The 25,127-nt window shown below is 41.0% G+C and overlaps 1 protein-coding gene across 5 annotated transcripts in view; it reads left to right on the plus strand.

Annotated features, from left to right (window-relative positions):
* SNX2 (sorting nexin 2) overlaps positions 1-25,127 on the plus strand; it is a 57,370-nt gene that overhangs the window by 18,478 nt on the left and 13,765 nt on the right. For all 5 annotated transcript variants that reach the window (XM_029054721.2, XM_029054722.2, XM_029054719.2 and 2 more), the window contains 7 exons: positions 1,143-1,260; positions 6,172-6,335; positions 7,222-7,288; positions 7,477-7,520; positions 8,253-8,394; positions 16,554-16,632; positions 25,011-25,086. In XM_029054721.2, coding sequence (XP_028910554.1) covers positions 1,143-1,260; positions 6,172-6,335; positions 7,222-7,288; positions 7,477-7,520; positions 8,253-8,394; positions 16,554-16,632; positions 25,011-25,086 — 690 coding nt within the window. The remainder of the gene's footprint in view (positions 1-1,142; positions 1,261-6,171; positions 6,336-7,221; positions 7,289-7,476; positions 7,521-8,252; positions 8,395-16,553; positions 16,633-25,010; positions 25,087-25,127) is intronic.

Consider the following 25,127-nt stretch of genomic DNA (forward strand, 5'->3'; position numbering starts at 1 on the left):
AATTCTATCTACTCCAGCGCTTTGCATATAGTAAGCACTTAGTAAACATAAAATAAAATTAGAGGGTATTGAGCAAAGAGAAAAGTTTTTTGTGAGAATATCACCGAAGTAATTCTGTTCTATCAGTTTAAAGTGATGAAATTATGTTAAGTAGAAATTATTACAGTGAAAACACTGCTGGTACCCATCATAGCCTAGCACCAGGCTTTAAGCTATCATTCTGCCTTTGATGGTGGAGTTACCAGAGCCATCTCTACTACCTCAGTCTTTCCCATCCTGAGCAGACAGCAGCTCTAAAATCAAAGCCAGGCTAAGTTCTCATAGCCCATTACTGGAGTATATGTGATATTAGATATGCCATTACATTATTGTTATGTGTGTTAATATTTTAACTGTTTGGAAGGGCACCCATTTTTCCTGTAATGCAAGGTATGCGTTATTGCATTAAGGAAAACTCAGATTATGTTTTTCACTCTGGGTCCACGTGCACATGTGCACAATGATTTCTTCTGTATCCAGGCAAGCATGCAGTGTCAGAAGAATATTCCCTATTTCTTCCATCACATTCTTGTGAAAATACGCATTCCTGCAGAAATGAGTGCATTTATTTGTGAGGCACAGTAAAAGTATAAATTTTTTTTTTGTCTTTAAACCAAGCAGGTCATTTCCATTACAAAGCAGTTGTAAATTTTTTTGGAAGTGTGCATAGTTGGAATAGATTTAAACCAGATGTGGAATGTTCTTTTTTTTCTGGAAACAAATTTCAAAGTCCTCATGTGTAAGAAGGTCCTCGGGATCTAGTTTGTTTTAAATTCTTGAATGTGTATACAACATAAAACATCAAATACATTTATTTGGAGTGATTCCTTTAATCCTATTTATGAAGATTGAATATGGGAATGTAATATTATGAAGTGGAAATGGTTACAATAGTCTGACTAAAGAATATAAGAAAGTAATGTTACACTTCCTTTGTTAATGGTTATCCTGTCTAGAGTAGGAAATAAAAATAGCTGAGTCTGTTTCCTTCCTTTGTTCCTTGCTTTTCAAAAGAACATAATAGTCATCTAATGTGATATTGCACAACACAATTACACTAGCCTAAAGTGCCAATTTTCCTTGTTATCTGTTCTTTTTAATAGTCAAGCCCATCATCTCCAGAACCAGCTAGTCTTCTTGCTGAAGATGTCACTACCAACTCCAATGGCCCCAAACCTGCAGAAATCATACTTGATGATGACAGGGAAGACCTTTTTGCTGGTAATTTTGACTGCTTAAATTTTAATATCCAGAATGATGCAGGAGGTCTGTTGAATTGGAAGGCGTTCTCACAGATTTAGGTGTAGCTTGAGAACATGGTTGAGGTAGAGATGCTGAATAACCTATTTTGTAAAGGAAGGCATAATTTCTAGTTTCTAAGCTAGCTTTTGCTCTTCAGGTCTTGCTATCATCATCAATTTCATTTTTCTTATTTTGTGGTTGTGACCTTTTAAGGAAATTTACGATTTCCAGTCTTTCTGCATTAGTGTGGTGATATTTATTTCCAAATTGCCATGAATCATATAGCCAGCAAAAATGAATCTTGGGATACTTTTCCCATTTGCCACATGTGCGTAAATGTTTAGAATTTATAGTGTTATTACTTACAGCTTTGCCTAATAATTTTTTTATAACAAACTTTGCAATGTTTTTCTCGGTCCCTATAACCATTAGGTCTCTGAATATATTTTTGAAAGACCTACATACAAACTTGGTCTCTTCATTCTCCTTATAAAAATGTTCTGTTGTTCTATACGATTAAATTTTTTTATCCAAACCAATCTAGACTTGCTCAGATAATCCAATCTCAAAAACAAACTAACCTGAGCAAAATTGGGACAAGAGTCTATATGAGATTGTAGAACCCCATTTTAAGCGTCCGAGTGACCCTCTGTTCCAATTTAGATCTCTATATTTATCCTATATATACTGTACACAGTCCCCTAAAGTTGATTTCAAATGTTCCTGTTGTCAATTTTGATTCCTGGGGAAGGTGGGAGGGGAGTGGGGTTTGGGGAGATTTGATGGTTGTATTTTCTTTTTATCAACTTTAATTTATAACTTGTATTTCCTTTCAAAATATTTGTCTTTGGTGTTTTGAAAATAAATAGTGTTTTATAAATGAAGTATCCCCAAGTCTGAGTCATAGAAATGTATTGGTAAAACTAAATCTTACCCATCCATCTATAAATTTAGGATTAATTACGAGCATTGAGGCTTTTTCATTCTTTTTGGTATACTGTCTCCCCAGGATGAAGCCTTACACTCTGCAGCAGGCTCTTAGCATTAATGAGTTTCTGAAATCACATGTTCCAGTTAAATAATAAACAGAAGAAAGATTAAGTGCAGAGTCTATGAAGACTTGCTTTGGTTCTCTTTTGCCAGAAGTTCTGTGGATCCATTTTAGTTGCTGAAATCAAGAACTTCAGTATTTCCGCTGTTTTAGTTAGGATTTTGTTTGTTTTGTTTTATTTTTTTAACTGCCCACCCCTGAGTGCTTGCCTGAACAGATCATAATTTGAGAGGTGATGAAAGATCCTAGGGCACAGTGGAATATTCCTCATTTAAGGCCCTCAGTCATTTGTTCAGTTAGAGCATTAGGATTTGCTGTAACTCTGAAAGTCAAAACTCAGAGATAGGGACTCATAAAAACTCCTAACTACCGGCTTCAAAGCTTTTGCCCTTTTACCTCTCGGCTCTCTTCACCCACTCCTCCCAGGTCACATTCTTTCCTCCTCCAAGATCATCTCCTAACTGTACCCCATTCGCATCTTGCAAGCCTCCAACCCCGTGCCCACTCTGTTTCCCCTAGTCTGCAACTCCTTCCCTCCTTCCCCTGCCTCCAATCTGCCAGACCTTTCTACTTTCAAAGCCCTCCTAAAAATTCCACTTCCTCTAACAGGCCTTCTCAGTCAGTGGTATTGAATGCTTACTCTGGGTAGAGCACTATACTGAGTGCTTGGGAGAGAGTAATCGAGTAAGTAGACCCAAAATCTGCCCTCCAGCAGCTTACAATCTAGCTGGGGAGGCAGACGTTAAAGGAATTTTCAGGTAGGAGGAGGCAACCGAATGTAAAGACTTGGTCAAGTCACTTCACTATGTACCTCACTTTCCTCATCAGTAAAATGGAGAATCAGTACTTGTGGCTTGTTGTGGGCAGGGAATGTGTCTACAACTCTGTTGCATTGTATTCTCCCAAGTGCTTAGTGCAGCGTTCTGCACAGTAGTAAGCACTCAATAAATACGATTGATTCCCATCCTCAGCTCTTGTGTTTCTATGTATATTCTGATCACACCATCTGCCATCTGTAAATATTTTAATGTCTGATGCCCCCATTAGATCGAAAGCCCTTGTGGATGTGGAACATGTCTTGAGTAAGCTTCTTTTGTACTTTCCCTGGGGCTCAGTGGTCACTCAGCAAATGCCATTACCACTACCATTTACCCAATACCCTTCTTATTCCGTAATTTGTGCAGCCACTCAATCTTCCTCTCTGGTTTCACTGGTTACGTCCCTTTTCTTCTTCTTCCTCCGTTCCTCACCTTTTCTGTTACTTTTAATGCATTTAATCCTCTTCTTTTCCTATCCCTTGTCTATCATATTTGTCGCTCTCCTGTATGTCTTCAGTGCCCCACTTGCTGCCCTTACTTCAGAGCTGTGGTTGAGTACTCTCCACCCAGAATGTGATCTTTTTCCAAAGCAGCAGCTAGACCTTGAACAAGGAAATCAAATTTCCTATCTAGGTACTCTGCTGGAATGCTCACAGCAGGATCTTAAGTGCCCACCCTGTTCTGCCTGAGTCCAGTCTATCAGTAGTATTTATTGAGTGCTTACTGTGCGCAGTGCATTGCAATGAACACTTGGGGAAGTACGATAGAATTCATAAACATGGTCCTTGTGCTCAGGAAGTTTACAGATTTAGCAGGGGTGAGACAAAAAATAAGCTATGGGTAGAAGAAAGTAGTAGAGTGAAATGTGTGTAACTAACTGCTATGGGGAGGTGTGACTATCCAAGTGCCCTAGCTGATGTGAAGTGCTGAAGTTGGAGTTAACAATAATAATTGTGGCATTTATGATAGTGGTATTTGTTAATCACTTATTCTGTGCCAGGCACTGGACTAAGCTCTGGGGAAGATAAAAGCAAATTCATTCAATAGTATTTCATTCATTCATTCAATAGTATTTATTGAGCGCTTACTATGTGCAGAGCACTGTACTAAGCGCTTGGAATGAACAAGTCGGCAACAGATAGAGACAGTCCCTGCCGTTTGACGGGCTTACAGTCTAATCGGGGGAGACGGACAGACAAGAACAATGGCAAATCAGGTTGGGCACAGTTCTGTTAATGCCCATTTTACAGATGAGGTAACTGAGGCACAGAGAAGTGAAGTGACTTGCTAAGGTAACATAGCAGATAAATGGCAGAGCTGGGAGGAGAACCCAGGTCTCTCTGACTCCCAGGCTCAAGCTGTACCCATTAGGCCATGCTGCGGAATAGCCCATTCTGCCACTTGCTTGGGAATCATTCTTAGATAGCTAGCAATCTACAGAACTTCTGAACATGCGTATTTTAGAAGGTGCACAATCAACATTCTGTAGTTGAACTTCAGCCTATTTGAAGTCATGTGCAAAGCAGCATTTTTTGTGTGGCGGCAAAGTCTTCCATTTGTTGGCTTTTGCCTCAAAGCTTAACATTAACTCTTTGGTTTCTTATTAATTTTCTTAGTTGTACTTGACTTGATTTCATGATAGTTTTTCCACCTGGTGGCTAAGTTACCTGAGACCCACAGTAATGTTACTGATTACATGTGGGTTATGTTCTTGACAAACCCTGCATTAAGGAAGACTCTGTAGAATGCCCATGGTTGCCCAGTCATTTCTTCTGACCTCATATCGGATTCCATCCAGATTGAAGCATGTTTATGGTAGAAAGCTTGTGGCAGTGTGGTATAGTGGATAGTGCAAAGGCCTGGGAGTCAGAAGCACCTGGGTTCTAATCCCAGCTCCACCACTTGTCTGCTGTGTGACCTTGGGCAAGTTATTTAACTTCTCTGTCCACCTCAGTTACCTCATCTGTAGAATTGGGATTAGGTCTGTGAGCCCCATGTGGATTGTGTCCAACCCAGTTAGGTTGTATCTAGGCTTAGAACAGTGCTCTGCACACAGTAAGCACTCAATGAATACGATTGAATGAATTAATCTACCCCAGGGCTTAGTATAGTGGCACATAATATGGACTTAACAAATACCATAAAAAATAAAGCTCCCTAATTTCCCCATCACTATTCTAACCAAAATGTGCAATGAAAACATGCATTATGGGAAAACTGACTATATAAATAACTAGAACTGTGGACCAAAGTAGAAGTGAAACCATTTAGCCTTGAGATTACAGTTTTATTACAGTCTTAGTTATATGAGGTCCATGGATCCCAACTTCACATCAGATGTCCAAACCTGTACTCAGTTTGGAGCTTCTTGTAGCTCCCTTGTCTACTCCCACCTATTTGAGTCACTCCAAGTCTGCTAGGGGAAGAGGAATGATAATGGTGGAGAAGGGCACCCAGGACAGAGATGACAGGAATTATGGTCAGGGTGGTGACAGTGAAATTGAAGTTTAGGTTGAAATTGGGGCCTCCTGTACTCTGAACTTTCCTATGTCCTCTTGCAAGGCATCGCCATGGGGATGGGGCCACAGGAAGCCATATTCTCAACTATTACCCATTTCTCCGATGGAGTCATGAATAAGGGCTTGTATCACTGGAACTCTGCTGTAGAAAAAATATAGTTATGTGATACCAGTCTCCTCTGAGTTAGGAAGACAGGATCCTCTCCCCCTCCCACCCCATCCCCTTCAGTCTCTCAGTCCTCTTGATGCCTTTCATTTCCACATATTCTATATTTTTTAAGCAGTCAATTTTTTTCCTCCCCCTCTGATTTCACTGGCCTTGTAGTTTTTCTTTCTGTTTCTTTTTTATTGCCCACTTGTGCTCTCACTCTCATTATTGATGCATTTAAAGTTTTCTTGTTGCTGCTGTTCAGTTGTTCTCAAACCTTTCCAGTGCTTGATTACTTTAGTTGTATAGTTCTCCTTAATGCGATCTTGACTGATTTGTTAAATTTGTGTCTAGAAGCCACAGAAGAAGTTTCTTTGGACAGCCCAGAAAGGGAGCCTATCCTCTCTCCTGAACCTTCTCCCGCTGTCACACCTGTAACGCCCACTACTCTAATTGCACCGAGGATTGAATCCAAAAGTATATCGGCTCCTGTGATTTTTGATAGATCCAGGGAAGAGGTACAGCTTTTTTTTTTAAGAATTTGAATTATAGCAGAAAGTAGTTCTAAATGACTTGTACAATTGCCAGTTCTGGGTCAAGTATTTGACAATTAGCCCTCTTACTCAGACTATCAAAAAAAATTATATATCATTGGAAGCAAACATGCATGTTGAGTTTGGATGACTTTAGTCATTATTTTATGGTTAAATTTTTGTCATATTCCTCAACTTCTATCCCTCTCCCTGACTGCCTCCACTAATCCCCAAACTTTACTATTCAAAAAAGTGAGTGATCCTCAGTTTGTGATATAAATGCCCAAGGTTATCAGGCATTTGTGTTTAGCTAGTGACTGTGGGGAAAAAAGTTCAAGTAAAGACAGCCAAAAGAAGTACTGGGATCATGTTGCAAGGCCTCTTGTCTACCCAGAGGAATATGATTTCTAGAACATCCCTTTGAAGCCAATATTTATTCTTTAGAGTCAAAGTACTTAGAAAAGATAGTAGCTGTTATCTTACAAATTGTTTTAGAGCATTGGTAGTTCTTTGACCCGTTTAATAATCTGTCACCTTAACAGCCAAACCATTTTTTTATACTTGTGAAAAATGAATCACTGGATTTTTTAAAAAAATTATAAAATACCTTAGGAAACGGCTGCTGATGTTACCCCTAAAGCTAACATGAATTATACACTATTATAAGATTGTCATTCTGCTTTAGAGAACTTTAAACTTCTCAGAACTGGAGCTTGGAAAAGCCATGTCTTTATAGGCTCTAAGTGATATTACATGGATTGTTCAATATGTAATATTGGGCCCAGATGTGAGGCAAACGATCTTTTCTTTTATTGTGACTTTGAAATCATGTAGTCTTTTGCTTTTAATACCATGAACTTGTCTTTTCTAGATTGAAGAGGAAGCTAATGGAGATATCTTTGACATAGAAATTGGTGTTTCAGACCCAGAGAAAGTTGGTGAGCCAGTATTTTAAGTCTTGATTTTTCTGCATGATGTTTCCAATGGAACTTCTAACATTGCTGCTCAGTGTTTATTAGATTTGAAAAATCTCATTCTCTAAATGATTCCAAAGGTTTATTTGGGAGCCACTCACTCCTCAAACCTGCTGATTTGATAATGTTATTTATTATGGTTTTTCTTGCAGGAGATGGCATGAATGCCTATATGGCTTATAGAGTAACGACAAGGGTAAGTCTTTTTTAAAAAGATCTAAAGCATGTAGTAAGTGTCCATCTTCACTTGGATCTATAGTGAGCAAAGAAAGCTAAATGGAAAAGATCCAGCCCATTGATTCATCCGTCGAGCACTTACTGTGTGCAGAGCACTGTACTAAGCACTTGAGAGAGTTCAATACAACAGATTTCATAGACATGCTCCCTGCCACAAAGGAGCTTACAGTCTAGAAGGAGAGACAGACATTAATATATGAAAAACGAAGATATGTACAGTGGACTGTGGGGTTGAGGGCGAGGCGAATACCAGTTGCGCAGAGGGTACAGATCCAAGTGCATAGGTGGCACAGAAGGGAGGGTTTAATCAGGGAAGGCCTCTTGGAGGAGATGTAACCTTAATAAGGCATTGAAAGTGGGGAAAGTGGTGGTCTGGCATATATGGAGACCAAGGCTGTGGGGGAGGTATGAAGGTGGGAGTTGGCATGAGGGATTGAAAGGGGTTGAATGGGAGTGTGCCGGCATGGGTTGGGGGGTGGGCTGGCTCTGGGACAGGATAATGGGTAGGGTCAGCATAAAGGGGGTGGGGATTGGATGGGAGTGAGCTGAGAGGGGTTGAATGTTACAAATTAACATTCTACTACTCTTGTTAATGTGCTTCCAACATTGAAACTATTAAAAGATATTGATTATGCCCATTAATGACTTAATTTTTGACAGTTGAGCAGTTTTGTTTTTTTATTTGTGACAGACTTCCCTATCCATGTTTAGTAAGAATGAGTTTTCAGTTAAACGGAGATTCAGTGACTTTCTTGGCTTGCACAGCAAATTAGCCACAAAGTACCTTCATGTTGGGTACATTGTGCCTCCAGCTCCAGAGAAGAGTATTGTAGGTAAGCATGAATCTTAATTTTTCAAATTGTCCATTTTTATTCCATTTTACATGTGTTGCCAATGTTCGTTTTTATAATATTTTCATTTCAAAATCCAAAGTAGATAATAGCATTTCATTGAGGAGCAATGTGGCTTAGTGGAAGGAGCACATACAGGCCTGGGAGTCAGAGGATCTGGGTTCTAATCCCAGCTCCACCATGTGCCTGGCGTGTGACTTTGGGCAAGTTACTTAACTTCTGTGTGCCTCAGTTACCTAATCTGTAAAATGGGGATTCAGTAACTGTTCTCCCACCTACTTTGATTGTGAACGCTATGCAGGACAGAGGACTGTGTCTGTCTTGATCATCCTTTATCTTTCCCAGCACTTAGAACAGTATTTGACATATGGTTAGTGCTTAACAAATATTATTATTATTTTTCCAACTTCTAGGGTACTATTAGCACATGCCTGGTAGCCTATTTTTCTGAAAATGGCCAAACTTTTTTTTTAACACTATTTTTAGCTCCTCACAGTAGAGAGTCACCTTAAAATGACTGCTTAAGAAATTGCCAATTGCACATCAGCCATGTAATGACTGGCTTGCTCAGTGCTGCTCTGAGCTGCTTTCATCCTCCCCTCGTGCCTATCACCTGCCCACCCATCCGTCCCTCCTCTGCTGTCCTCCTCTTCCTCCCTGCCATACACATATAGAAAATTGGGAGGAGAATGTTTCCCTCTGCCTGTAACCCTAGCAGTCAGCAAGAATGACAGGCAAATCTAAATGACCCAGAGAGTCTTCGTGTGTCTCTCAAATCTCTGATTAACCTATAGCAGCCTCGGTCAAACTTGGGGGTGGGGGTCGATTTTAAGGTTTTACTTATTTCTGCCCCCTAAATCCTTTTTTTGTTTGCTTTTTTACAGTGAGGCTTAAACCTGAAGAAATGCCATTTTTAAATTATTTTTTCATAACACTTTCACTGCCAAAATCAATCAACAGATTTTAGTGCTTAATGGATGCAAACATTCTGTACTAAGTGCTCGGGATAGTACAGTAGATGCAGAAGATACAACTCCTGCCCACAAGGAGCTTACAATCTAACAAGGGAGACAGGTACATAATAATTTAGGGACAGGAAGAAGAGTTTGAACAGCAGAGTATGAAAAGCACGTGCACAAAAGTGCTGTGCTGGAGCTGAAATGCTGAACCAATAGTTAGAAAAGTGTAACCTGGTGAAAAGAAAGAGTAGTCAGGGAAAGCTTCATGGGGGAGGTGGGATTCCAGAGGGACTTGCAATCTAGTGAGTATATTTAATTTATTTAAATTAACATGTATAAAAATAGTCTTGACTTTAAAAATCCAGTGAAATTCTGCCCCAGTCACTTGGGTGATGAATTCTCAACAGCTCTACTGTTCTCATTATTGTCAAAATATTCTAAAGCAGCATTTTTAAGGGTTTTTTAAACCCAATCATCCAGTTTTATTATATTCTTTATCTCTTAGTTTAGTACCTTATTGGTTCAATCAAGCGCTTGCTGTATGCAGAGAGCACTGTACTAAGCAATTGGAAAAGTATGATATAACAATTGATACACACATTCCCCACCCACATTGGGAAAATCTTATGGATCCAAAGCAGACAGGGTACATTAAATAAACCCTTTCATTACAGATTTCCAATCTGGCCTTCTTTTGTTTCTCTTGTCCTAGACTTTAAAGTTGTTTTTAAAAAATAAAACTGCATCCAATTCCTTTTGCCACCTTGCCAGGTAAGGGTTCATTTCCAAGGCCTTTCTCTCACATTTAACTAATAAAAGAAGCCGGTTTGAAAAGAAGATGAGAGGCATTTGTGAAACCTGGTTTAAACTCTATCTTGTTGCTTGTAGTTGTTTCACCATGAGTAGCTTTACTAATTGTTTTTCTCCATCATAATTCCAAACCTTCCCTGATTAGTACACAGTAATTTTTTTTAACATTTAGCATTGTGAAAGCTGCATAATCACTATTAGTATAGTTGCCAGTATAATTCAATATAACACATTTTTGAACTTGAAAAAGGCAAATGGTGTACTTGTGTGGTAACCAGTGACTTAAACTACAGGTCTGCATAGGCTCCAGCAAGCACTATCTCTAGAAATGTAGTCGATTGGCTGACGGAGGTAGATATCTTCGACACAGATAATTATAAGTGGTGTGTAATCGCTGCCTAACTGTTCTACAGTTTATCCTCTTCCCCCTTCTCCCTTCAATACCTGCCATATGCACCCAGAACCTACCACCCCCTTAAAGCTCAGTCTCATGCAACTCATCATCAGGGTCATTTATTGAGTGCTTACTGTGTGTAGAGCACCGTACTAAGCGCTTGGGAGAGTACAGTATAACAGACACATTCCCTGCTCACATCAAGAGCTGGCTGCTATGGAACTGCCTTCCCAACACAACTTGTTGAAATGGTTTTTGTTCATTTAAATACTCAGTGGTGCTTTGTGCTAGAGCTAGTGGATAATTAAGCACCAACTCCCTGGGCCGGATTGGCACAGGTGCTTCAGAAGTTGCAGCCCTGGGCTTCTGTGTGTATGTTGAGGGGGGTTGCCCCCTTCCCTCCCCACCCCCAGCCTAGAGCTTTTGCCACTTCAGGGGGTAACTGCACACCCTGACCTTATTCATTCAGTCGTATTTATTGAGCACTTACTGTGTGCAGAGCACTGTACTAAGTGCTTGGGAGAGTGCAATAAACAGGCACATTCCCTGCCCATAGTGAGCTTACTAAAATGGCCGTTGCTAAACAGCCTGAACCAGACCTTGTTAAAATGGCTGCCACACATGTCCACCATCAGAGGATGTCGGAGCCTTATTTGGGGTAAAGGACTGGGGAGCGAGCGGAGTGGGAGGGAGGCCCCAGCTCAGCTCCAGCGGGTAGGAGGTCAACCGACAGAGGGAGCAGGGTGAGATCGTGTAGAGCTGCGGCCTTGGAGCTCATCTCTGGGCCCCCAGGTTCTACTTGGCTGGGCAACTCTCTGCTGCCCTGTGACCCGTTCCCAGGAGAGTATACCCGTTGGGACAAGGCAGCACTCCCAGCCCCCACCAGGCAACTGTTGTTGTCTGCCTGAGCCCTGAATGTGGCTGACTCTTAAAGAAGGCACCACCCCTTTAAGTGGAATCATCTCTCAAGGCAGGAGCTATCTTCCAACCTGCTTTACCTGAGCAGGGCAGAGAGGATTTGAAGCAGCAGCAGTGCATGGCTGAGTCCTTAGTTGCCAACTTCTCATTTAAAGCACCTGGATGAAAATGGGACTGGGATTTTGGGGGGCGAGGGGGGCGGGGTAGGCTTCAGAGCTATTAAGTGGTAGTAGCAGCACTTATTGAGAACTTGGCGTGGTGCACTGTATCAGGCGCTTGGGAAGTAAGGAATAAAAACTTTTGAATTGATCCTCCAATGTCTAACTAGGATATTTACCTTTTTCTGTCATTGGTATATTTTTCAATCTAATCTGCCTTCTCCAAAATGTTAACTGTCATATGGTTGATTTGTTTAATATAAGCAGCACAAAATTAAGTTTGCTCTTCCAATTTCTTCTCTATATGAATTTCCATAGAATTCTTCATTCTACAGTCTCACTGCTCCACAAATACGGCTGTCATGAAATGGGTAATACAGATTATGCAAACATAGAAAACAGTCCAGGGGCCAAGTTACTTTCACTGACAAATCTATATTGTGCATATTATGATGATGTCATTGTACTTGCATAAAGGGCTATGTTAGGTTTACTGTCTTATTCTGCTGATTTGGGGATTTGGACCAAAAAAAAATTAAGTGGTTTTACCACAATTAATTTGCATTGTGATGCATAAACCAGGAAGGGGAAAAGAACAGCGATACTAGCTAGTAGGAAAGAATGGAAAACTTTAAGAAATGCGGTCGACATGGGGGCTTGTGTGAGAGATGGGAGTACATGCCATCCACTGATACCCTATTTGTGGTTTTAACATCCTCATCCATAGTAACTTAACTCTAGAAATTCAGAAACTCCAAGACATTTGAGTGGGGGAAGCATTAACTACCAAGGGAATTTCAAATTTATATATTCATTTTTCCAGAAGGAAAACTTGAAATTCTCTTTTCAAGCTTAAAAAAAAAGAGAGAGCAGCTTTGGAAAAGACTAGGTATGCAAACGTTCTCTTCAGCAGAAATCCTGAAAAATAGCTGGCTAATATGGGCAGTAAAGATGATAGCGGCTACCACATTAATTGTCTGCTGGGTCATGGAGCTATGGCACCGCATTGGCACTATGCTGTGGTCGCTTTGGCTGCAAATGTAAAATAATCTATGCCCCCTTGGCAGTGTATGGCACTCCTGCACACATACTCATGGTGCTGAATACCCCTGTGGGGATGTGCTCAATCACTAATCTCTATCGAGTGCTTACTTTGTTCATATTGCTTGGTAGAGTACAGAAGAGTTAGTAGACCCTGTCTGTACCTCAAGGAGTTAACAATCTAACAGACTCACATCTCCTCCAAGAGGCCTTACCTGACTAAATCCTCATTTCTCCTACCCAACCTCCCCTCTGGATCTGTACCCCTTAAGCATTTGATAGTCACCCCGCCCTCAACCTTGCTCTGTATGTAGATTGTTTTGATTTCTGTCTTCCCCTCCAGACTGTGAACTATTTGTGGACAGTGATCGTGTCTACTAACTCTGTTGTAGTTTACTTTTCCCAGCGCTTAGTACAGCGTTCTGTACATAATCAGCTCTCAATAAATACCATTGGTTGATTGAGGGACAATGTGCAGACCCCTGTTGCTATAATCATTTCTTCCCCACAGTCCTGAAGTCTTAGGGCCAAGGTTTTTCCTTGTATCCTGATGGACAGTTCCATCACCTGCCTTCAAGAACAAGAGAAGAAACACCTTCCCTCCATTACCTTCCCTTTTGTTCCATTTCTTTTCTTGGCGTACGGAGTCTGGTTGCAGAACAGCTCCCTCCCCATCCTTGAGGTACATATAGGGAAAATATTGGAAATGGAACAGGGCAGCAGCATCTGAACAAACCAACAGAATAGTTAGGAGCACCTAACCTGTCCAGCCATATCTCCAGGTCACTCAGTGCTCTTTGAGTGCTTACTGTGTGCATGACACTGTACTAAGCACTTGGGAGAGTACACTATAACAGACACGTTTTTACAGGGGAATGCATGCGAGTACTATGGGTAGGGCAGTCTTCCATAGATTTATGACAAGTCTTTACACTGCCTGGGAAGTGGAGCTCAGGGATTTGGTCGGGGAGGGAGTGAGTGGGTTGATAGGGCCATATGATTTTGCTTATTCCTGACCCTCATTTCCAAAGTAAGAGAATATCCATGGCAAAGTTACTGGGGATTCTGTGGTTTCTTCAGGTAGTATGAGTTGGTAAAGATTCTTAATTGATGTTTTCCTCGTAAGAGATACCATACAGTATCAATTTTCTGAAGCAGTATTACACAAGAGTTTACTTTCTTACAACCAACATTTTAGATAAGGTATTGTACTTTCCCAAGTGCTTAGTACAATGTGCTGCATATGGTGCGTGCCCAGTAAATACCAAAGATTCATTAATACTGAAACATAATTCCACATGCACGGGAACTGCTCAGAATTTCTCCCCTGCTAAAGAAATGATGGAAACTGATATGCTGAAGAAAATATGGAAGTGTCTAGACTGTGAGTGCCCTTATTTGGGGATACAGGAAGACACAAAGCAGAGAGGACCAGGGATGGCAAAGGGGGCGTGGGGAGGAAATTGATTTATCCGCAGCGCTCAAGCACAGTATCAGGGCTGGATGGGGTAAGTGACCCAATAGTTCAGGTTGTATTGCCAGGGTAAACGTTACCTGACATACTTTTGTATTTGGCATTTTCCCCACATACAACTAATACAGTGTTTCCAGACAAAGGCCACCACAAGCAATGTTTGTTTCATGTAGCCTCACAACTAAAATAATATTAAGAAGCTGAATTGCTGCACAATTTTATTTTGCCCTATATCTAGTTCCGTTGTGCAGTCTAAAAAGGCTTTCATTTAAAGAAGGGAGAACTTATGTTCTACTCATTTTTCTTTATTTTTAGACACCAAGCCTTTCAGGTAATTTAGGACCAGATTTCTCTAAGGAAAATTGGGCAATACAATATATTTTTTCTTTGATCAATTCCATGAAATCCATAGTCATCTGAGGAGTCACCTGTATTATCCTCATCGCAAAGAATTAAGCTCACTCAAAAGGACTTTTGTTGGTTTAGTCTGTGAATACTTCTCTTTCAGTTATTGTCCAGGGTTTACTACAAACCTCTAGCCCAGATCAACAAGGAAACTAGAATGCAATCTTGTTTCTCTGGCTCAGGTGAATGAGAGAAAAGCCCAAAGCACAACAGATGACAAAAACTACCTCTTGCTGTGAAGGGTAGTGGTTTTGTGGGTTGGGTTCTGCCACCCCTCGGGCAGTGCACCTGAGCCAAAAAGCTTCCACTCTTCGGGACTGACACCAAGCAGCCCCTTGGCTTGCACACACCACCTGATTGGTTGTTTCCCCTAGACCCTGCTTCTTCCCCAAACTATTTTTTATGCCAGTCTAACTCTGGTTGAAGTATTTGCTCAAGCTCTTAAACGATATTTGAGTGAGACATTTCAGAGTCCTGAATCTGAGGTGAGCCTCTGATGAAGTCTTTTCTAGATGACTTTCACAGGGTGGTGCTTGGGAAAGACCATAAGCTCATTGTGGGCAGGGAATGTGTCTACCAACTCTATTATACTATACTCTCCCGCACCCTCAATAAATACCATCGATTCAGTACAACAGAATTAGTGGAACAGTTCCGTGCCCATAATGAGCTAAGCCCACCCGCCCCAACTCTTGCTTCCCTTGGATGATTTCAGGCTTTTCTTGCCTTCAGTTTTTCTCAAGAGGAGGCAGTTTTTTTAAAAAAGCCACAATCCATAGAAGGTAGAAGGAATTTTTTTTTATTCTCCCTAGAAACCAGTCTCCCTCCTTTTTTGTCCCTTCTCCCATTTATCTGAAGAACACACCTTGAAATTTGAAAAAAGAAACTCTTTTCAGCATACTGATGAAAGGAAATGTTTTCACTATATAAACATGCTTCCTGAAAATTTCTACCAGGTGGATATTCTATTTGGAGAAAATGGATCCACCATCTCAACTCACCCTGGTTTTTCTTACTGGTGATTTTATTGTCTAACCTTTTGGTGGCCATTTGGACTGTTTTACCTCATTCAGTTTCTCCCTTGTTCAAAAAGGTGGGAATTAAAAAAAAAAATTCATTAGAAGCAAAACTCATCTTTGTGCTCTTAACGTACACAAGTTTTCGAAGCATTTTTCTACCACTTCATAGTTTTTACTTATAAAGCAATACTAAAATCAATCTCTAACCTTCAAGCTTATAGGTATTAGGGTATTAACTTTGTGTAGCTAGCAGTGTGAATTTTGCCTTCAGCTTTCATGAAGTTCTATACTTTAGATTTTTGGCATTTGCTGTATGAGGTTTGGCTTTCCAACTGTGGCTTCTAATATTTAACTTTAAGGCCCATTATCCAAGTGTACAACTTAGTATGTGTTTTACCATGAGAAATGGCAGTCAAATGTGATGTAAATTATGCAAATAAATATAAGAGATTTTTATCAATGTAATCAGTGGAAGAATTCTAAATTGGACATACATGTTTATTTTAAATTTGCAGCCCATTCAACATGAATTGAAAGTAGTTTTTGATTGCTTTTCCTTTGATGGATTCTTGTGCTTAAGTAAGTTTGACTTGATAAGCTTGCATTTAAACTATAATAAAGCCCTCAAGACATTTTCCAAGGGACACAAACTCCCTTGAAATGGGAAATTCTAGATTGTTGCTATGTGCTATTGTCCATTGGTGAATTTTGTGAGAACTTCTCCAAAAAGTGTTACGAAGTGATTTTGATGCACTAATTTCAGTTATTCCACTTTTTTCCATTTTTTTTTCCTTCTGCATTATAATCCTTGCTCATTGACACTTGCTTTTGTATCTTGGGTAGTAATGGGCAAAGCTGAAGTGAGTTTTAATTTCTCATCATGATAATCATTACATGAGTTATGTTAAATATCGCATCATGGCAATGTAAAATCAGTATGAGTATCATTTCATTTCTTTAAAGGCATGACCAAGGTTAAAGTAGGTAAAGAAGACTCATCCTCTACCGAATTCGTAGAAAGGAGGAGAGCAGCCCTGGAGAGGTAATGACAGCCTTATGAATGTATAACTTTCTGACTTGGATGTGTATAAAAATGGCCACAAATGTCAATCGATTTAACTGTTATGTCTTGTTTAAAGTGGAATTGTAATCTGTCAAAAACTCACTAGCATGAAATTCTATAGACTCTAAGCTCCTTAAGGGCAGGGAACGTGTCCACCAACTCTGTTGTACACGCCCAAGTGCTTAGGAGAGTGTTCCGCATGCAGTAAGTGCTCAGTAACTTAATCATATTTATTGAGTGCTTACTGTGAGCAGAGCACTGTCCTAAGCGCTTAGGAGAGTACAGTATAATAGAATTGTTGGACACAGTCCCTGCCAAATACCAGTGGTACGTTCTATTTCTTAATATGTTTCTTTCCAAAGACTCATCCACTTACCATAACTGTTAATCAGATCCACATTCATCAGGTAAAGAATTCCCCCTGTCGAAACAGACTGACTTTTGAATATTCTCATGATAAATAGGTGTTGGAATTTTGCCTGCTTCCCAACCACTAGACCATATTTTTGTCTTATAGCAGAGCGCATTTCCGAGAGGGTGAGGATTATTTTTAGGCAGGAAGGAGTTAAGTCAGTGCCAGCTGGCACTGAGTTGTTTCACTCCCATCCTTTGCTCCATAATTCATAAGTACCAGAGAGACTGATATGAGAAGGAAGAGTGTGCAGCAAAGGGGAGGAAAGAATACTGGCAAATATGAAGATGAGGAAAAGGAACCAAGAGAAGAGATTTACTGGGACAGAACCAGAAATAAATATTTTCAAACTGCACATTCGAATACTGTGGATTTTTGACTCTAGTGTTTTCATCGTTAATTAGTGGTATGTGTTAAGCACCTCTTGAGTTCTAGGCACTCTACTAAATGCTTGAGATTTAAACAACAGTAGCAAGAAGCATGCTTCCTTCCATCAATGGTATTACAGCTTAATAGAGACCGACAATTATTTTCAGATCATGAACACAGGAGGAAAAACAAGAATAAAATAGGAACTAGTTTAAAAACAGGGTGAAACAGCTGAACGAATAACTGAATCACTCGTTCAATCAGTGGTGCTTATGTTATGGTGTTTATTGAGAGCTGTGTGCAGAGCACTGTACTTGGGCCAGTACAATATACTTGGTAGAGATTATCCCTGCCCTCAAGGAGCTTATAGTCTAGGAACATACAGTCTGAATGTGCACCCCCATATGCATGAAACAATAGTTATACACAAGTGCTGAGGATGTGGTCTCGTTGTTAAAGAAAACAGAATTTTATAATTCTCAAGAACTATAATAAAGCCATTTATTAAGAACTTACTATGTGCTAAGTACTGGAGTACTTAGGTATAAGGTAATTGGATCAAATGCTCACAGTCTAAGATGGGGCATAGAGTTTTAAACTTTCATGAAACAAGTTTGGAAGGAACCATTAGGGAAGCAGCATGGTCCAGAGGAAAGAGCCCAGGTGTGGTAATTGAAAGATCTGCCATTTCAGTCAGCCAGGCAATCGATAGCATTTGAATACTGTGTGGAGGACACTGTACTAAGTGCTTGGGCAAATGCAGTGTAATAGAGTTGGTAGACACGATCCATTCCCACAAGGAGCTTGCATCTACAGTGGGAAGAGACAGACATGAAAATAAACCACAGAGTAGGGAATGGAACATAAGGATATGTACATGAGTGCTATGTCCCTTGCTTCCTGTGCAACCTTGGACAAGTCACTTAACTTCTCTGTACCTCAATTTTATCATCTGTAGAATGGGGATTCAATACCTGTTCTTCCTCCTACTTGGACTTTGAGCCCCATAAGGGACAGGGACTGTGTCCTGAGTTTCTTGTATCTATCCCAGCACTCAGACCACAATTTTTGTTGTTATGGGTTTGGTACAATGCCGAGAGATCATAAACAATATTTTAGCCATTATCTCTGAGAGAAATCCAACCTGTTAGTAGGGGGATGGACTAGTTAATCCCTGGAGCATTGTTTTTATTTCCAGTGATTGCTCTTGAGGCAAAATAGAAAACAGTGCCAGGTGCTGCAAACATTAAGTACAACACAAGGGACATTCTTTTTTGTGTGTCACATGTGGCTGTGGATCCTGCATTGCCCTTCTCAGCCACGCACACACACTCGTAGGTTAACTTCACAGAGAGGGGTGTTTCCTTTGAATTCAAAGGATAAGCTAAGACAGATTTAAGGGAAAATGTTGCCTTGCTAAGGACAACTTCTTCACTTAGTCCTTATTAAATATTAAAATTCTCAGTGGAGGCACAAGGAATTATGTGGTGTGAAGATCAACCCATTTCAATGTAGATTGAAATGTGTGCAGTGTGCAGGTGAGTGGCCCTCCACCTCTCCTAAATCCATGCTCTTTCCACTGAACCAACAACAGGGCTGTAACACACATATATCTCTAGGGGAATCAGAGCTGGAATCAGAGGATTTATGAAAGGAAAAGTGGAAATTTGCAGGAATGAATAAGCAAGCTGGGGGAGAAATGAGGAGCTGTTATTTCATTAGCGAGAATGGCAGTAACAATCCCTTCAATATCAACAGCGCTTAAGTGCTTACAGTCAGAGCACTGTACCACGCATGAAGGGAAAACACCAAAGGATTAGTGCATACAATTCCACTAGGTTATAAAGTTTTTGAGGGCAGGGATCACGTCTATTAATCTATTGTACTTCCCCAAATGCTTAGTACTGTACTTGATGCACAGTAAGCACTCAAATACCCATTGATTGATTGAATCTAACTTCCTCCATAGAGCAAGAAGGGTGTTGAAAGCCCCATCTCCCTCCTCCCAGTCCTGCTCAAATAAGCTTTCACTTCCTCTCTGCCAGCTCTTTTCTTGACTCACTACAATCAGGTGTTTTCCTTTTTTACTCCACTGAAAACACGCTCCACAAAGTCACCAATGATCTCTTCATAGTTCAGTGGAGACTGCTCTGCTCTAATCCTCCTCAATCACTTGGCTGCCTTTGATACCAGTGACCACCTATTTCTCAAGGTGTCACCGTCTAATCTTGGTTTTGCCCACGCAGTATTCCCCTGGGTCTCTTCCTGCTCAATCTCATTTAATGCCTCTTCTTCCACCTCTCAATCCCCTTCCTGTGAGCATTTCTCCAGGTTGTGTTTTGGACCCCTTACTCTTCTCTCTATACTGGGTGCTGGGCCACTCACATGACTCCAGTTTCTATCTCTGGGGGGATGGTTCCTCAGCCTACCCCCACAGACCTGACTTCTCAGTAAGTACCACTGATTGATTAAAACACCCTTGAGCGTGTAGTCGAATGAAGGAGACAGACCTCAGTTGATGAATATGCCATAGGTAATATAGAAACTATCATAAGCAATGCCATTACTGGTTGAACCACTGGTTCATCCTATTCAGGTATTCTGTCTCCAACTCTGACAATGGGAGCATTCGTCTTGTTTAGAAATGGACTGTCTAATGACCCTAAACTCTCCCACTTCTACTTCCTAACTCTGCCTCTGCTAATGCATTGTGGACTGCTTGACTAGGAATTTACCCAAATCCCCCTCAAATCTGTTGATGTTTTTAAATCTGCACATCTTCTCATGGTAGCAAATTCAATAGACATGTCCCATCGACTTACATAAAATTAAAAATATCTTTTATATGGTGTTCGTTAAGTGCTTACTATGTGCCAGGCACTGTACTAAGTACTGGGCTAGATACAAGCTAATCAAGTCCCCCATCCTAAAAAAACCAACCTCTTGATTCCATGGCACCTTCCAGTTATTGCCCCATCTCCCTTTTTTACGATTCCTTTCCAAAATCCTCAAGCTAATCATTTTACACCTTCAACCTCACTTCATCTCCCACAACTGGTACACCTTCAGCTTCACTTCCTCTCCCACAACTGTCTCCTTGACCTCCTGCACTCTGGCTACCACCTACTCCACTCAGGGAAGATGCCGTCTCCAAGGTTGCCAGTAACCTTCTTCTGGCCAAATCTGACGGCTTCTACTCCATCCTGATGTTTCATGACTTCTCATCTGCCTTTGCCACTGTAAACTACTCCCTATTCCTGGAAACATTATCCAACCTTGGCCTCACTGACATTGTCCTCTCCTGGTTCTCCTGCCTCTCTGGCTGTTCCTTTTCACTGTCTTTTGCCGGCTCCTCCTCTACCTTCTAACTGTAGGAGAGTCCCTCAAGGCTCAGTTCTGGGTCCCCTCCTGTTCTCCATCTAACTTCCACTCCCTTGGAGAACTCGTTCACTCCCACAACTTCAACTACCATCTCAATGCAGATGATTCCTGATTCTACCCTCTCAAGGCCTGATCTCTGTCCCTATCACCTCCTCTGCTGTCTTGCATTTCCTCCTTCCTTCAGGACATCTCTACTTTGATGTTCCACTGACTAACATGTCCAAAACACAAGTCCTCATTTTCCCACCCAAACCCTGTACTCCCCATCTTTCCCATCACTGTAAACACTACCACTATCCTCCCGGTTTCAGATGCCTGTAACCTTGCCATAATCCTTGACTCATCTCTCTTTCAGTCCACATATTCAGTCTCCTGTCAAATTCTGTCAATTCTACCTTCACAACTTCCTAGGATTCATTCATTCCTCTCCACCCAAGTTATTACCGCCCTGATCCAAGCACTTATTTCCCTCCTTGACTACTGCACCTGCTTCCTTGCTGACCACCTTGCCTCGTCCTGCTTCTTCCCTCTGCTGCTCAGATCAGTTTTCTTTTTTAAAAAAAAAAACAACCTACTGAGTCCACATCTCCCCTCTTCTCAAAAACCTCTAATGGCTGCCCATCCACCTCCACATCAAACAGAAACTCCTTTACCATCACTGTTAAGCACTAAAACACCTCTACCCTTTCCTACCTTACCTCACTGATCTCCTACTACAATTCAACCTTATTTAGCTCTTCTAACACCAATCTACTTACTGGACCTTAATCTCATCTTTATCTCCACTGACTCTTTAACCATGTTCTCCCTCTGGTTTGGAACTCCCACCCCCTTCATATCTGACAGTCCACCACTCTCCCCACATTCAAAACCCTACTAAAAGCATATCTCCTCCAAGAAGCCTTCCTTGATTAAGCCCTCACTTCCCTGTCCAAGCCCTCCATTCTGTGCCACCTATGCACTTGGGTCTGTTCCCCTTAAGCACTTGGATATTTACCCCTCCCCCAGCCCTATTACATTTATATACATATCCATCTGTAATTCATCTTAATCTGTCTCCACCACTAGATTGTAGTCTCTTACTCTATTGTACTTTTCCAAGCACTTAGTACATTGCTCTATGTACAAGTGCTTAATAAATAGCATCGATCAATATAGAACTTCAAGTGTCGATGGCCTTGATAAAGCTCAGTGGGGAATGTCTTCCAGGCAGTAAGAAACTCAGGACAGTGGTTTGGAGATAGAAGAGTAGAGGGCAAACGGCAGCTAAATATGCTGTGGGGGAGTGAAGAACATGAGCTGGGATAGAGTGGAAGAAAAGAGCAGGTAGGTTAGATGGAGTAAGTTGAAATCAATAGTCAGGAGATTTTCTTTTCATAAGAAGCCATGGAGAGCCTTTGCACATTTTTGGAGAGTGTAATGATGTGCTTCAATCTGTTTTAGAAAGACGATGCTTACAAGTGTTTGAAAGATAGACCAAAGAAGATAAAGGCAGGAGGCAGGGAGACCAGTAAACAGGACGTAAGACTGGTAGGACATGACTGCTGGGTGAACTTTAGTGCAACATTATTTCGTTTCTTCCTAGTAACTTGTAATGTAAAATTTCATCTCTTTGAAACTGTGACATATTTAATGCAGAAACTGTTGAAAACTGTCCTATCATGTGCCAGTTAACTCTCAGAGAAATGACTTCTTTTGGGTACTGATTTATCTTGTAATTTAATCAGAACTATTTTTAATGCAGAATTAATTAAAATGTGTAAAATCTCATGCTTCTACATAATGATATTGGCGAGACGACCATTGCTCTTATTGCTGTAAGAATAGACTCCGGAAAAATTTCCAGAAACTATTAATTTTTGTAAGATACATTTACTGAAGGGCTAAGAATTTAGAATTAATCCAAATAGACAAATGGAAGATTTAAAAATAGAGCATTATCGTCTGTACTGTAACCTGGAGCAAGTTAGGCAGTTTTAAGAGAACCTCCAGCGTCTTCCTCTTGGAGTCAATCATAGTTACTGAGTGCGTACTGTGTGTAGAGCAGAGTACCATGCACTTGGGAGAGTACAGTATAACAGCTGGTAGTCATGTTCCCTGCCCACAAGGAGCTTAAGCAGCATGGTTTAGTGGAAACAGCACGGGATTAGGAGTCAGAGGTCGTGAGTTCTAATCCCGGCTCCGCCACTTAGCTGTGTGACTTTGGGCAAGTCACTTAACTTCTCTGTGCCTCAGTTACCTCATCTCTAAAATGAGGATTATGACTGTGAGCCCCACGTGGCACACCCTGATTACCTTGTAGCTACTCCAGTGTTTAGAACAGTGCTTGGCACGTAGTAAGCACTTAATAAATACCACCATTAGTATTATTATTATTAGAGGGGGAACTACATGTTCCCACATGGATCATCCCCTTGGAAGTGTCACCCTTATCATCTTCCCTCACCTCAAAGCTTTCCAGTGGCTTCCAGTTTCCCTCTGCATCAGACAAAAACTCCTCACAATAAAATTCAAGACTCACCCCCCATGTTAAACGTTAGTCCTCTTTACCCCATACTCGCCAGCTCACTCTGTCTCCCAAGGCTCCAGCTGTACCTCATTCAACCGTCCTGCCTCCACTGCCTTGCTCATGCTGTTTCACCACCCTGGATCTCTCCCCAACCTTAATCTGACAGATCACAACTCTCCCCACCTTCAGAGCTCTCCAAAAATCCCATCTCTGACACACCTTCCCTGATTAACTCCCAATACCCCCCATCCCCTCGACCCATCAGCCACCTCTAGCACTTAGATGCGTATGTATGATCAACTACAGAGTCAGTGTGTATTAGCACGTCTTTTTAGGTTTGTCTCCTCCATTAGAATATAAACTTTTAGTAGACAGGGAACATGAATCATGGCATTTGTTGTATTTTCCCAAATGCCTTGTACAGTGCATTACCCCCAGTGGGTATTCAACAAATATTTTTACTACTCTTTGTCAATTCCAGGGGTAAAGTTTCTATAATACGAGCTAAATCCCTGAAGCAGGGCCAAATGGGAATCTATGAATGATTGGGAAAAAAGGGAAATCTTTGTGTTTTCCTTTTTTAATGAATACATTTTCCCATTATTAATGACAAGCTTGTTTGCTTTCCTAGCAGAAGAAAGACTCTGATTTTGACCTAATTATGCTAGTGCTTTCCCCAAACTCCCAATTGTTTTCATGGTAACTAACTTTGCTGTATATGTAATAAGTAGTGTCCTGTGTGCATATGAAGTATTTTTCAAGAGAAAATATAATTTTAATGGGGAAAGATATCAAGAAAAATTTGACCGAGATCATTTCAGCACCCCCAAACCCACCCGACACACATTTTTGCCCCCCTTTCTGGACACTCCTAGTCAGGATTGAATTAGGGGTGAATGACAAGAAACAGGGCCAGATTAAAGAACTGGGCAGGTGAGGGGTGTTTCAGGAGCAGCAGTATATTCCCTGCTGCCTTAGCACAGCTCTCCTTCCCACCTCCAAGGCAAAGTCATGTTCCAAGCCAGAGTGATGCAGCTTTGGCTCAGATCCAGTTAGGAGAGTGGCAGTACCACAGAAGTAATGGAATTTTGATGGGCTGCTTGACCCAGCATGAGCCACGTCAGCTCACTTGAGCAACTGTCCCTGAGGGCCACCAGAGACACAGAGACTAAAATGTCACTCTGTCGCCTCGGGGCTCATCACTTAATCAATGGCATTTATTGAGGGCTTACTCTGTGCAGAGGACTGTACTAAGCACTTGGTAGAGTCCAATACAATAGATTTCGTAGGCATGAGCTCACAATGTTATGACTTCGTGAATGGATGTATCTCTTGGCTTATGTTGTCTTCCCTGAGCTCATGTGTCCTTCAGTAATGTCTAAAAATGGCACGCTTGAGTGGTGGAGAGGGCCTGCTTCACTCTCCCAGAGATAGGGCTGTGGGGACCTTACCCTGCTGAAGGAATCCCCATGCTGAACAATTTAAGAACCACTAGGGCACCCTAAATTCATTACCATACAGTCATTTAAAGTAAAAGGCTAAATAATTATCCAAAATGATCATGGTTCAAGGCACGCCAATCATATGTTGTAGGAAATGTGCACTATTGACATGTATTTATATCTTGCCTGATGTTTTTTAATGATGTTGAGTCCTGAAACTAAGTATGAATTTTTATTAACCTAGGTATCTTCAACGCACAGTAAAGCATCCAACATTACTACAGGATCCTGATTTAAGGCAATTCTTAGAAAGTTCTGAGGTAGATTTTTTTTTAATTCTTTAATTTTTGACTTTTAATTT

The sequence above is a fragment of the Ornithorhynchus anatinus genome, chromosome X5 (genome assembly GCF_004115215.2).
Source record: "Ornithorhynchus anatinus isolate Pmale09 chromosome X5, mOrnAna1.pri.v4, whole genome shotgun sequence".
Classification (NCBI taxonomy): domain Eukaryota; kingdom Metazoa; phylum Chordata; class Mammalia; order Monotremata; family Ornithorhynchidae; genus Ornithorhynchus; species Ornithorhynchus anatinus.